At 44.3% G+C, this 14,987-nt stretch overlaps 2 protein-coding genes across 5 annotated transcripts in view; both read left to right on the forward strand.

Annotated features, from left to right (window-relative positions):
- The window catches only part of TRMT12 (tRNA methyltransferase 12 homolog), an 89,323-nt gene that overhangs the window by 51,861 nt on the left and 22,475 nt on the right, over nt 1-14,987 (forward strand). For all 3 annotated transcript variants that reach the window (XM_072124097.1, XM_072124098.1, XM_072124099.1), the window contains exon 4: nt 13,340-13,538. In XM_072124097.1, coding sequence (XP_071980198.1) covers nt 13,340-13,538 — 199 coding nt within the window. The remainder of the gene's footprint in view (nt 1-13,339; nt 13,539-14,987) is intronic.
- On the forward strand, nt 4,450-7,622 carry LOC140077161 (uncharacterized). Of its 2 annotated transcripts, XM_072124096.1 has the most exons (3): nt 4,450-6,563; nt 6,850-6,945; nt 7,024-7,216. In XM_072124096.1, the coding sequence occupies exons 1-3, from the start codon at nt 4,450-4,452 to the stop codon at nt 7,073-7,075; spliced, it is 2,262 nt and encodes a 753-aa protein (XP_071980197.1). In that variant the 3' UTR covers nt 7,076-7,216. The 2 variants fall into 2 exon arrangements, with proteins under 2 accessions (XP_071980197.1, XP_071980196.1); XM_072124095.1 differs by having other exon boundaries at nt 4,450-6,945; nt 7,024-7,622.

The following is a 14,987-nucleotide window of genomic DNA, read 5'->3' on the forward strand; positions in this document are numbered from 1 at the left end:
AGCCTAAACCGTTGATACAAGGCAGGATGGATCCATGCTTTCATGTTGTTGACGCCAAATTCTGACCCTACCATCCGAATGTCGCAGCAGAAATCGAGACTCATCAGACCAGGCAACGTTTTTCCAATCTTCTACTGTCCAATTTCGATGAGCTTGTGCAAATTGTAGCGTCAGTTTCCTGTTCTTAGTTGAAAGGAGTGGCACCCGGTGTGGTCTTCTGCTGCTGTAGCCCTTCTGCCTCAAAGTTCGACGTACTGTGCGTTCAGAGATGCTCTTCTGCCTACCTTGGTTGTAACGGGTGGTGATTTGAGTCACTGTTGCCTTTCTATCAGCTCGAACCAGTCTGCCCATTCTCCTCTGACCTCTGGCATCAACAAGGCATTTCCGCCCACAGAACCGCCGCTCACTGGATGTTTTTTCTTTTTCGGACCATTCTCTGTAAACCCTAGAGATGGTTGTGCGTGAAAATCCCAGTAGATCAGCAGTTTCTGAAATACTCAGACCAGCCCTTCTGGCACCAACAACCATGCCACATTCAAGGGCACTCAAATCACCTTTCTTCCCCATACTGATGCTCGGTTTGAACTGCAGGAGATTGTCTTGACCATGTCTACATGCCTAAATGCACTGAGTTGCCGCCATGTGATTGGCTGATTAGAAATTAAGTGTTAACGAGCAGTTGGACAGGTGTACCTAATAAAGTGGCCGGTGAGTGTATATTAGGCTACATTCACACACATGTAAAGGAGACGTATATACGGCCGATATACGTCACCCATACACTTCTATGGGCTCACGGCACCGTACGGGAGCGGTACGGTGCAGCACACGTGCGGCACCATACCGCTCCGTAGCCCGTAGAAACATAGGACATGTCTTATACTGTACAATATGGCATAATATGGTGCACATCCTACATTTTTTAGTGCCAAGTCGGATAATACTGAAACTGCTAACACTATAGATAAGCCACTGCTCCTTGACTTGTTTAACCCCCTGACCTCCAGCGCTCTGAAAAAACACTGCTGGAGTTCTTTAACCCACTCAGCCCCCAGTCCCAGGCACGTATGGCTTATTGTGTTTGTATATTGCTAGTACCAGAGAGGTCTGTGACTGGCACTGAAACTGTGACTCCCTCAGTGTTTTAGCTAAAGCTGTCCATGTAATTAAATCAATCCCCATGGGACAGTTTTTAAGAGCCAAGAGAGTATGTTCGTCAATTGATGTGATTGAACGGCAGTCCCGGGAACTTGCTGAAAGATTTGGAGCAAGGGGATACAAGAGGGAAAACATTCAAAGCGGGTATCTCAGAGCCAAAGAAACAGAAAGATCAACATTGCTTCAAGTCAAACCTAAGAAGACAAGGGATGATCAGGTAAGACTGATAACAAAATATCATGCCCAATGGCATGAGATGAGGGATATTTTGCAAAGATTCTGGCTCTTATTACATACTTAAAGAGATTACCGTATATACTCGTGTATAAGCCGAGTTTTTCAGCACAAAAAATGTGCTGAAAAACCTCACTTCGGCTTATACACGAGTCAAGAAAAAATAAAAAACGTAATACTCACCCTCCGGTGTCCTGATCTTCAGCGCGAAGCTCCCGATCCTCGGCGCGGTACCAGGAGGCGGCGGCTCCTCTTCTTTCTTCTGTAGCAGGCAGATCACGTCCATGCGATCTGCCGGCGGGCACACAATAAGATGCAGCGGTGTCGTGGCTGATGACGTCATCAGCCGCGACACCGCGGTATCATAGTGCGTGCGCGCCGGCAGATCGCATGGACGCGATCTGCCGGCTACAGAAGAGAGAAGAGGAGCCGCCGCCTGGTACCACGCCGAAGATCGGGACCCGCGCCAACGATCCGGACACAGGAGGGTTTTTTATTTTTTTTTTATACGCTTGTCAGGGGGCAGGCTGTATACTTTATGGGGGCAGGCTGTATACTTTATGGGGGCAGGCTGTATACTTTATGGGGGCAGGCTGTATACCTTTTGGGGGCAGGCTGTATACCTTTTGGGGGCAGGCTGTATACCTTTTGGGGGCAGGCTGTATACCTTTTGGGGGCAGGCTGTATACCTTTTGGGGGCAGGCTGTATACCTTTTGGGGGCAGGCTGTATACCTTATGGGGGCAGGCTGTATACTTTATGGGGCAGGCTGTATACCTCTTGGGGGCAGGCTGTATACCTCTTGGGGGCAGGCTGTATACCTCTTGGGGGCAGGCTGTATACCTCTTGGGGGCAGGCTGTATACTACATGGGGACTGGCTGTATACTACACCCTCGGCTTATACTCGAGTCAATAGGTTTTCCCAGTTTTTGGTGGTAAAATGAGGGGTCTCGGCTTATACTCAAGTATATACGGTAGTAGTTTTTTCCGCTTCGTCCCCCATGACGGCCCAACCTGGAGGATGCCCCTTGACCTCTGCAGGGACAGGAAGAAGAGAGGTTAAATGCTCCCCCCCTTGCATCCTCCCGCCAGTGTTCTTCCTGTCCCTGCCGAGGCAGGACAAGAGAGGTGCCCTCTCTCCTCCAGGGGGGGGGGGGACGAAGTAAAACTTACGGGTAGTCCTGGCTGGCTAAATCCCGGCGGGCTGGGGCGTTCGGTCGGCCTTGTGCCCTCCCTTTCGCCGCCCTTCCAGTCCGTTCGTCCTGGCCGCCGCTCCGCGATCCGTGTGTGAGCGCGCGGCGGCCGAAAAAACTACAATTCCCGGCGTCCTCGAGGTCCGATGACGACTTCCGGTCGCGACCGGAAGTGGCGGCTCACAGGACCGCAATGCATCCCTGGGAACGGGAGCACGGCGCAGGCAAAGTCTACAGGGGGATGGGCTCCCCATTAAGGTATTTAAGGTCACCTGGAGCAGGTAGTCACGCTGATCTCAGGTCTAAGATCTGTGTGTGACGCTGCGGTGCTGGTTTCCTGTGCTGTGTATTTCTGAATTTTCCTGTGCGCTTCCACGGCTTTTATGATGGCTGACGAGGCAGACCCTACCTTCCTGCATCCTCCGGTTTCTGTAAGTGGGATTTTGTGCAGGTTTGGGTTTTTTACTGTGTGTAAAATAGCGGGTCATTTATTATCCTCCGCTTGCCCTTTCAGGAGAAAGACCAAGGGTCTAAAACGAAAGGCAAGGAGGATAAAGGGGATAAGACGAGCAGGTCTGAAAAACCCGAGAAAAGCCGGCTTAGAAAGTGCAACATGTGTGCCCACTCTATGTCCGACTCATACAAAAAGCCGATTTGCAAGTCTTGCATCGACAATTTTATGAGAGAGGAAAAGACATCCTTCTTAGACGAATTAAAGGGGTTTATCGAGGAGAAAATAAGCTCTTCAGTGGCCGCTGCTACGTCCAGGCCTCCACCGTGTAAAAAACCTAGAGTGGAGCCGGATTCTTCTATATCTGAGGGGGGGGATGATTCTGAAGCTCCCTCATGCTCATACGTAGAAGATGATGATCCTACGGACTCACAAAAAACAGAAGATTCACGTCATCTGTTTCAGTTCGAGGAACTCGATGGTCTCTTAAAAGCAATTAGACAGACCTTGGAAATCGAGGAGATTCTTCCCCCTAGATCTAAGGAGGAGGAACTATTTGGGGGATTGAAGGCAAAACGCCAGAGGGTGTTTCCCCTGAATGACACGTTAAAGGAGCTGGTTTCTGAGGAGTGGCAAGAGCCAGAAAAAAGGGTTATCGTGTCCAAAAACTTTAAAAAGAGACTTGTTTTTGAGCCCGAGGAGTCTAAAGTATGGGACACTTGTCCAAAGATGGATGTGCAAGTTACCAAAATAGTAAAGAAGACTGACCTTCCTTTTGAGGACGCGGCCCAATTAAAGGACCCTATGGACAGGAAGTCTGACTCCCTGTTGAGAAAGGCCTGGGAGACCTCCATGCTCAGTCTGAAAACTAACTTGGCTTCCACCTCAGTCGCAAGGAACTTGCTGTACTGGCTGAATGAGTTGGAATCCCACATCAAGGAAGGGACTCCGAGATCAACAATCTTGGAGAACTTTCCTTTGCTGAAATCTGCTACAGCCTTCCTCGCAGATTCTGCTGCCGAGGGAATTCGTTTCGCTTCAAAGGAGGGAGCACTTACTAACTCTACCCGACGGGCGCTGTGGCTAAAACAGTGGAACGGGGACATCAGATCCAAGGCAAAACTGTGCAGTCTTCCCTTCTCAGGGGAGTTTGTGTTTGGCCCAGAGTTGGATGCTATACTTGAGAGAGCATCAGATAAGAAAAAGGGCTTTCCTGAGAGATCGATACCCAAGAAGCAGCCCTTTCGAGACTTCAAAAGGGATTCCTACAAGGATAAAGGGAAAAGGGGACGCTGGAGCTACCCGAAAGGAGGTAAAGGGAGAGGGTTTCTGTTCTCCACCCCAACAGACCCTAATAGAAACAAAAAACAATGATGCCATAGTAGGGGGAAGGTTGCTAAGATTCAGAGGAGAATGGACAAAGGTCACTTCAAATCCCTGGGTCTTAGATATATTACTGCATGGTTACAACATCGAATTCCTCAGACTTCCCCCTACGAAATATATGCCACCTTCACCTTCCATGTCACTTACATCCCACAGTTTAATATGGCAAGAAGTAACTTCTCTTTTGTCTTCTGGAGTGATTATACCTGTTCCACAGGATCAAGAGAAATCCGGTTTTTACTCTTCTCTTTTTTTGGTAAAGAAACCGAACGGCACAAACCGACTAATCATCAACCTGAGAGGTCTCAACGAGTTTATCGTCTACCGGAAATTCAGGATGGAGTCGGTAAGATCAGCCACACACATTATTCACCAAGATGCATTAATGTGCACTATAGACTTAAAGGATGCATATTATCACATCCCTATACACCATTTCTCACAAAGGTTTTTAAGGTTTTCTGTCTTGTCTCCAGAGGGTGCTACACTACACTTTCAATTCTGTGCACTCCCCTTTGGAATATCATCTGCACCAAGGACCTTTACAAAGGTGATGGCAGAGGTGGTGGCGTCTCTCAGACTACAGGACGTACTGATCGTCCCGTACCTAGACGACCTACTCATTGTTGGCCAAGACAGGGGGAGCTTACTCTTCTCCAGAGATCTCACCCTAGAAACCTTAAAAAGACTGGGATGGATAGTAAACTACCAGAAGTCAGAACTTTCCCCAGCTACTGTGAGGAAATTCCTGGGTGTAAACCTGAACTCAGTTTACCAAATGTCGTTCCTTCCACAGGACAAGGGAGACCACATCAAGGATCTGATAACAAGGTTCAGGAGAAAATCAGTGATCTCTATCAGAGAAGCTATGAAGATTCTGGGCTCTCTAACAGCCTGCATCTCCTCGGTAGCCTGGTGTCAGGCCCATTCCAGAATACTCCAGGGATGGATCTTAAGATCCTGGAACAGAAAACAGGAGGATCTGGACAGGAAAATCCCAATCCCACCTGCCGTCAAGGAGGACCTGCTATGGTGGTTGGAAGACGGAAATCTGAGGAAAGGGATCTTCTGGTCAAACAGCCCTTACATCCCAATCCAGACAGACGCGAGCCAGAGGGGCTGGGGGGCAGTGATGCCTCAGCAAATTTCCCAGGGTACCTGGACAGAGGAGATTACAAGAAGGTCCTCAAATTTCCGAGAGTTGCAAGCAGTATGGGAAGCACTCAGCGCGAACACTCCTCTTCTTGCCCACCAACACCTCCTAATTCTATCAGACAATACAACTACGGTCTCCTACATAAAAAGACAAGGAGGAACCAGGTCTCCTCTCCTGAGTACCCTAGCTCGGAAAATATTTTTGTGGGCAGAACAACACACTCTGTCAATATCCGCCACTCATCTAAAAGGCACGGAGAATTCAAGGGCGGACTTTCTAAGCAGAAGAAAGATCCTACCAAACGAGTGGAGCCTCAAGGAGGAGATCTTCCAGCGGCTAACATCTTTGTGGGGTTATCCTCTAGTGGACTTGTTCGCAACAAGGGAGAATACCAAATGCCTGCATTATTTTTCTCTGGAAAAAGGGGAGAACAGGGAACGGCTGGACGCCTTCTCTCACCCCTGGGACATTCCACTAGTCTACGCCTTCCCCCCAATTCCCCTGATCGCCAGGGTCCTGAGGAAAATATTTCAGGAAAATACCAGAGCCATCTTCATCTGCCCGAACTGGCCGAAGAAAAGCTGGTACCCACTCTTGAAGAAGATGTCACCAGAGAATCCAGTCATTCTTCCGCTATCAGAGGACCTACTACATCAGGGTCCAATCCATCATCCAAACCCAGGGAAATTACAGCTGTCTGCCTGGATCCTGAATCCAGCTTCTTAAGCTCTCAGGGACTCTCATCTGAAGTCATCAAGACCCTGAAGGCAAGTAGAAAACCAGTCACCTTTGCCATCTATCATAAGATATGGAAGAGGTTCTGTTCCTTCTGTAAGGACAGTCCACCTTCCCAAGCTAACCTTAATATTTTGCAGGTGCTTGAATTTCTTCAAAAGGGTTTGGAGTTGGGTTTGTCTACCAGCACCCTGAAGGTCCAGGTGTCGGCGCTTAGTGCCTTCTTCGACCAGCCTCTCATCGAGCACAGGTGGGTCAAAAGATTTATTAAAGCTGCCTCTAGGTTAAAGCCTCAGACTGTTAAAAAATCATCAGCATGGGACTTAACTCTAGTTTTGAATGCCTTAATGAAGGAACCATTTGAACCTATTGATTCCTCCAGTGTTAAAAACCTGACACTTAAGACAGTTTTCCTGATAGCCATCACTTCTGCTAGAAGGTTAGGTGAACTTCAGGCTATATCGATTAGGGAACCCTACATGAAAATTCTAGATGATAGAATTGTGTTGATGTTGGATCCAAATTTTGTTCCCAAGGTGGTTTCCGACTTTCATAGGAATCAGGAGATTATCCTACCCTCCTTCTGTGAGAACCCTTCTTCGGCAAGAGAACGCGAATGGAGTTCTTTGGATGTAAGACGTTCTGTCCTAAAATACCTACAAATTACAGAGGCCTGGCGTATTGACTCTAACCTTTTCATCCAATTCCAGGGGAAAAATAAGGGGAGGAAGGCGTCGAAGGCGACTATTGCAAGATGGCTGAGACTGGCAATTGCCTCATGTTACGACCTACAGAAAAGCCCGATACCAGCAGGAATCCGAGCTCACTCGACCAGGGCTATGTCCACATCTTGGGCGGAAAGAAGAGGAGCGTCACTAGATCAGATTTGCAGAGCTGCAACGTGGTCTTCATCCACTACATTCTCCAAGCATTATAGGCTGGACTTGCACTTGTCAAAAGACCTATCTTTTGGACGCAAGGTGTTACAGGCTGTAATCCCTCCCTAAAAAAGCTTACTAATTTTGTAAGTCTCCAGGTTGGGCCGTCATGGGGGACGAAGCGGAAATTGTGAATTAGATTACTCACCGGTAATTCTATTTCCGTTAGTCCACCATGACGGCCTATATATTTTCCCTCCCAGCTGGATTTCTTCCTTTCTTTGTATTATTATTTCCAGATATTTTTCCTTTGTATGTGGAGCAAACATACTAAATAAATCTGGTTGTATCTTCCTCAGCATGGTTATTTTGTAATCACTGGCGGGAGGATGCAAGGGGGGGAGCATTTAACCTCTCTTCTTCCTGTCCCTGCAGAGGTCAAGGGGCATCCTCCAGGTTGGGCCGTCATGGTGGACTAACGGAAATAGAATTACCGGTGAGTAATCTAATTCACAATTTTGCCAGGAATAATTCTGTAACCACTCGAAGATCACCCAATCTGCGAGATCTTACATTTTTGACTCCAGAGGCCCTAGATGGGGTTCATTCCAATGTGGCAATTGCAGCGCTTGCTCCTTTATGGAGAAAAGTGAGGATTTCTCTGATTCATTGGGAGAAACTAAGTACAAAATTGTACATCACATTACATGTAGAACGTCCAATGTAATTTACTACGCTCAGTGCCCCTGTAGCCTCATTTATAATAATTATAATAATTCTTTATGTCCAATGTAATTTACTACGCTCAGTGCCCCTGTAGCCTCATTTATGTTGGACTGACATCACGAGAAATGAGGGTCAGGGTATTGGAACATGTCAGAGACATTAAAAACGCTAGCACTGTAGTGGATTCTGAGGAATTTGATAAACTGAAAACGATACCCAGGCATTTTTTGGAATTTCATCATGGCAACTGGAGACTGATTAAATTCCGGGGCATTGACAAAGTGTCCCTGGGATGTCGAGGAGGAAATCTTAAGAAAACACTATCCCAACGGGAACTCAAATGGATTGCGTTATTATGAACGGTAACAACTAGAGGTCTAAATGAAGTGACATCCTTTTCTCCGTTTTTGGGTTAGGTCACAGTTTTGACAGGCACATGCAAAAGGTGTGTCAGCTGATAATATTATATCATGTTTGATTTGTAGTATCATTTTATAGGTGGTTTATGGCCTTTATGTGGACCACCTGACGTGTGGATTTATTATCGGTGGAAACTAGAGATGTTGAATTGAGTAGCCATCGTCTGGTGATTATTTCCTTATCAAGGTCTATGAAGCATGTTCTTCTATGAGAAAAATGAAAATAAGGAATACGAAAGAGCAAGAGATAAAGAAATATTAGCCCTTTGATTACGGCGTAGAAGTTTGGCCATTTGATGTGACTTTGATACTTCGATACTTTGAGAATTTTTATGTACTCCTGGTATTTATATTGATTCTTTGGTGTTGGGGTAGATGTTTAGGATGTGGTAAGTATGCACTCTTTCTTTGGGGTGTTTTTGTGGTACTTGTTACGGTTCGCACAGCATTTTAAATAGCTTTTTCTCACTAGGTTTGCACTTTCCATTTTTATTTTTACAATAAATGAATAAAACTTTTTTGCACTTATGCCGCACATATTAGAAGGGGCATGGTTATCCCTTTTCCCTATTCACGATACCTTTAACATTAGCAATAATTTTATTGTCTCTAATATGCTGTTTTGCATAAGTTGTAATCACGACGTGGCTACAACACACTTTATTAGGAATTTATTGTATCAATATGATATGATGTACACAGGAATTGTAATATGAATTGAATGGGGATTGGTCCACACCAAAATGGCCACTAACATGTGCACATTACACATCTTCAAGAAAATGGCCGCCACTTTAATGCTGTGCGCATGCCTGGTGATTTGGGGATTGAATGGGGATTGGTTTACACCAAAATGGCCACTAACCTGTGCACATTATGTATCTTCAAGAAAATGGCCGCCATGATTTAAGTGGGCATTGGTCCACACCAAAATGGCCACTAACATGTGCACATTACACATCTTCAAGAAAATGGACGCCACCTTAATGCTGTGCGCATGTCTGGTGATTTGTCGCTGCTCCTACTTCCGGCGAGCGCCCAACACGAGATCTCACGATATTCACACATCGCGGATACTGGGATGCTGACAACCGGAAGTTGAATGACCGGCAATCCCGGACATGCGCCGCCATAGCATTCATGAGGTAATTGATTCCACCTGGTACTCTTACATTTAAAGTCCAGCTGACACACAGTCCGCACACCCCCTGAGTGGGTGCAAAACGTGCGTTGGAGTGTCGGACGGTGTGACTAGGTTAGGCAGCATGGCGACTGGTGGGTATTTAATTTGGTCCCATAATGTTTATTAGGTTAGCAATATTGTGATGATGCATAGGTACGTGATTTTACTTTTGATATTACTCATTGAGTGATTTTGATATGCTGTACCGCATCGGTTATCTGTTGTGTGGAACCTTAGTACTTTGAAAATCTTTTTACCAGCGCCTATGATGTAATTTTTTGTTTTATGTGTTGCCTCTCCTTGAATGTTCACACTCTCCGTGTTGTTTTGCTTTGTGTTTTTAGGTCCTTTTTAATGGGGTATTTTTAGTCAGATAATATTTTTTGGTGTAATTTATGAATAAATTGTGCAATAAAGACTTGTTTTCATTTACAAAGTCGTAATTATTTTCAGTTATGGAGATATGATAGGACTTAGGCTGGCGCCACACGTAGCGCTTTATCTGCGCTTGCAAACACAGACAAAGTCGTGCCCACCGGGGTCACCCTCGGCCCGATCGCAGGTGTTTCCATAGAAACGCCGATGCGATCAGGCCGAGGCCCGCCCCGGTGGGCGCAACTTTGTCTGCGTTTGCAAGCGCAGACAAAGCGCTACGTGTGGCGCCAGCCTAAGTAAAGCTGTCCATGTGCCCTGGCCAGGTCATATCGGTGATAATTAGCATTTCTAAGTGCCAGCTGTTAAATGCTCCTCATAAAACACTACAGGAACGGTATAACCCACTCGGCTCCAGACCTGTATTGCTTACTGTGCTCCTGTATAAGGACAGCAAGAATTAAACTTTTCCTGCTATTATGAGGCTGTAGCAATGTGTTCTGGTGATGCAACCTACACTTTGGAATGATAGTTCAGTGCCTTTAGACCTCTCCTGGAACACAATTAAAAAAAAGTTAAAGGTTTAAAAATATAAAAAAAATCTAATCCCCTTTATTTTTTTTAAATTCATTTTAGTATAAAAAAAAATAAAACATTTAGTAAAATTCTCTTATATTTGGTATCACTTTGTTAATACCGCCACAATCTATAAATATAATTTATTATTTAACCCATTTAGGGAGCGCCGTAACAAAATGTCAAATTAAATTTGGTAAAAATCCTGTGTTTTGGTCACCAGGTTTCCAAAAAATCCCCCTTATCACTGAGGAGTCTCATTATAGCCATTTTTTATCCTAGGTTGCTTGCCCTGCCTGACTAAATCACATAACAAACTTACCACTATTCTGAAATATCTAACTGGGATGTATATGGGCGCCGCAGATAACCCATAAATCAGCATTTGTAGCGTAAAAAACATTTTCATAAGGGCAACATGTCCCATCATATTAAGATATCATTTTTTTTCAAAATACTTATTTTAGTACTTAAATATTACTCCATTAATTGGGAAATTAACTTCACATACTCCGAGACTCATCGTATTTATAAATACACCTAATTATTTAATAGACTTGCCACTTTTGCCAATTAATACACAGACCTGAGCAAGCACTAAATTCATCAAACACATTAAAGTGTAACCATCATTCTGAACAAAAAAAAACTAAAATATATAATTCTGCTCCAGGTGTCCCTGGGAATCATTCCTCAAAGTATTTTGCCTCTCGGTCCTCATTTAGTACCTTTTTTGGCCCATAGCAACCAGGGTTTTCAGCTCTCAAAAAACCTACAATCGGCAAGATGGAGGCAGGACCTGCCTCCTGTCACCTCATCACAAGCACCTATCTATCCTATCTATCTCTCATATCTATCTATTATCTTTCTATTTATCTCATATCTATCTATTATCTTTCTATCTATCTCATATCTATCTATTATCTTTCTATCTATCTCATATCTATCTATGTATTGATCTATGCATTTATCTATCTCCTATCTATCTATCTCCTATCTATACATCTATCTATGTAAAACTTCAGCACAGCACATGAGGGCAGAGCTTGCAGACTTTTCTCCTGCCACTTCCTTGTGTAAGGTGATGGGGGGAGGGGGCTGCAGTTTGTGTCTGTGTGGATTATTTGTGTATACACAAGTGTAGGGAAAGCTGAGGGAGAGATAAGAGTTCAGGTGTTTGGTCACTACATTAGTCAGGGCTTCTCCCTGCACATGACAGTGCTGGAGTAGTGACACATGAGGTGATCAGCTGTGAGCAGGGAGGGGGATGGGGGCGTGTCTCTCCCTCCGTAGTCTCCCTTCCTTTATAACAGACATATGTGGGATTGCTGACATCTAGGGGAAGTCTGCAGAATACAAGAGGAAGGAGCAAGATTCAGGTAACTAATCCAATTGCAAAAGGGCTTAAAATTACCTGCCCTACTGCATATCAAAAGTTTTTTTGAAATGACGGTTACACTTTAAATACTCTATCTATGGAACGATGAGAGCCCAGGTACAGTAACATGTCATCAGCATAGAGTGAAATCTTTATTTATATTAATATAGACCAAAAATGAATTTACTGTGCACATTGATATATACCAGCATTACATGTACTGCACATCTGGGCTGCACTGGGGCACAGACATCACTTACTGTTGCTGTCTCCTTCTATATCTGTGTTGGCCTGGCATAAAGCCATTTTGATCATGATGTATTAATTTATGAAAACTTTTGCTAACAATTTATTATTGGTGCTAATCAAAGAAATGTCTCTGTATGATTCAACAAGTCTATTATCTTTGTCTGATTTTGGAATGAGTGTTGTTAGTGCTTCACACATTGAGTGTGGCAGAATCCCTTCTTCCAGAGAATGATACCATACTTTGATTAGTTGGTCTAACAATATATCAATGATTCTTGAGGTATTGTTTTGCCCCCTGCAATATTTGTAAAATATGGGTAATGTGATTCAAGTGTCCTATTTGGCAGATGGTGATGTGCCTGAATGAAGAGGATAGTTAGAGAGTTCGCAGGAAGAGAAGTTTCATTTTGTGTGATCAAGTAAGCTCTGGACCTCTTGCTATTTTGACTGTATAGGTCCTAATAATGTGGTAAAAGCCTAATAGGAGGAGGGAGCATTTAGGAAATGCTGAAATTCTGTCAGGTTGGTTTCTGAGACCAGAATGTTGAATGCATAAATAGTTGCAAACATCAAAGAGGACCTGTCGGCATCAAGCTTCAGTCACTGCCACCTCGGACCACCCCCTCATGAATACGCCCGACTGCTGCAAGCTTGGTACAGTTTTGGAGGGCTATGTACCGCAGTGTATGCTAGCCTTCACTGCAGTACTTAGCCCTCTAAACCAAGCTTACAGCGTTACGGCGTATTCATGAGGGGGCAGTCCGAGGAGGCGGTGACTGAAGCTTGAAGCCTGACAGTCTAACATTGCTATTACTGGGGTATGCCTAGGGAGCTGCTTACTTTATTTTGGTTGACTGATCATCTTCAACTTGAAGAAGGGTTTCTTCTTTCTTTTGCTTGTGACATGTCTGCTTACTGCTAGCTAACCTATCAGTTTCCTCACTTTTTTGGTTCTATGGTATATTCGCCAATATGAGGAAAGCTAAAGCAGGCCTAGATGCTTCTCCCGTGTTCCTTATGTCTATCTTCAGGTATCACGTAGCTCTTTTGGAGGTAGGACCAACTAGGAGTTTGTTGAATTTGTTTGTTGACATTTTTCCCCCTAAACAGCCCTGGAATTCTCTCACAATTTAGAGTCGTGTAATGCCTTGATTTGGTTGCTGTTGTTAAGCCTAGGTTCAGTCGAGTGTATAATGTGTTCCATGCACAGCTGTAAAATTATTCTGTTTATTGCCTATATTTCAGAATCCTGTCCTCTCCAAAAGAGGTAGCATTCAATCTCCAGCAAAGAAACTACGAATGGACCTATGCAAACTGCTAGGGAATGCTGGAGTAATCTGGACCAGAGATTTGGAACGTGATCTTCCTCACTCGTGGCAGCAGCATGGTGACCTAATCGTTTTACAAGAAGGTTGTTTTTGTAATTCGGTATGGAAGCAATTGGGTATGTATTAAAGGAGTTAATACATATACTTTCTGTATAAACTCCTCACAGCTTTCTGGATTTCAATAGGAATGGCTTGCTGACATTCAATAGGAACCTTCCTATAGATAGAAATCTGTCATGTCACCCAGGTGCACTGCTTGTACACTTACTCTGTGACTGATATGAGCCTTCATCTGTGCGACATCACATGATCATGACTAGAATTTTATACGCTGGAAGCTAGCAATAAGCAAAATTGTCATTGGCCAATGCAGAAAGTATAGTGGAAAATTGTGAACAACCTGTACAACCTTTTTAACCAATTTGTGTCTAAGCCACTACATAGCCCCAGGACCAAGCATCATTTTTCAAATCTGTTGTGTCACTATTTGCAGTTATAAATTTAGAACAAAAGGTTCGGACCGACACCCTACAAAAGAAGTTCACGGTTGTACTTGTGCCAAAGACAAATCTTCTTTATTAAGTTTAGATGCTAAAACAAACACGAAGAGACAATCCGGTTAACGTGTTTCAATGTCAAGTATCTTACCCCTAACCAGGTTATGAGTAAGACGCTTGCCGTCGAAACGCGTTAACCAGCTTGTCTCTTCGTGTTTGTTTAAGCCCTTAACTTGAGGCCCATATTCGGTACGAACCCCCCAAATTTTTTTAATTTCTTCTCTAGTGGTTGGATACCATCTATGTGGCCTGGCGTAAAAGGAATTGGGGTTGGTTTCTAAAAATCATACGTTGGTTTGCTCAACAATCAAGTACCGCAGGTCATCTGTAAAAAAAATAAATAATTTGAAATGGTCAATTTTATGAAATGGCCAATAGCCCTGCTGTTTGTACTAGGGCTCCTAAAACAGCGGTAAAGTCAAGTAATAGGGGACATAGGAGGCTGTGGGAAACTAGTTACTTTCTGGTGGTGGAGGTAAAACTGAACTTATGACACTCCTAACCCTGTGAGAAGTTTCTTCATTATCAGATGAGGAAGAAGTGGAGGACAGAACAACTGCTGAGCCTCCCTCACTCGCTGATTCTGTGTCTGAGGCTAACATAGCATATGCCTCTTCAGCAGCACTGTATGTTCTTTGTGTCCTTTTGTCTAATGCACTTTATTTGAAACTGTAACAATGTATAATGTACTTTACTTGCAAATGTAACAACCGTACACACTGACAGCTGGAGTGACACTGACCGCTGCTTGTGGACACTGACGAACTGTCACTGTACAAAACTGTCACTGTCTGGCAGTGAATAACGCTGTTTCACTGTCTCTGGCACTGCCAGACGCGCGGCTGCTGCCGGACGGACGGATGGACGCTGACGGACAGTAATTGATTCTAACACTAACTTTCAATTTATTTTTTTTTTAATATGTTTTTTTGACAAAGAAACTGAAAGCTCCCTTAGATTAGGAGTTATCAAGACTGATAAGTGACTGATGCTAACACTAACTGACTC

The sequence above is a fragment of the Engystomops pustulosus genome, chromosome 9 (genome assembly GCF_040894005.1).
Source record: "Engystomops pustulosus chromosome 9, aEngPut4.maternal, whole genome shotgun sequence".
NCBI lineage: Eukaryota > Metazoa > Chordata > Amphibia > Anura > Leptodactylidae > Engystomops > Engystomops pustulosus.

Bases quoted from the DNA above. Each gene is read 5' to 3' on its own strand.
- LOC140077161 (XM_072124095.1), top strand. From the start codon at position 4,450: ATGGACAAAGGTCACTTCAAATCCCTGGGTCTTAGATATATTACTGCA. The intron at 6,946-7,023 runs GTAAGACGTTCT...ATCCAATTCCAG, and splicing joins GCGAATGGAGTTCTTTGGAT to GGGAAAAATAAGGGGAGGAA.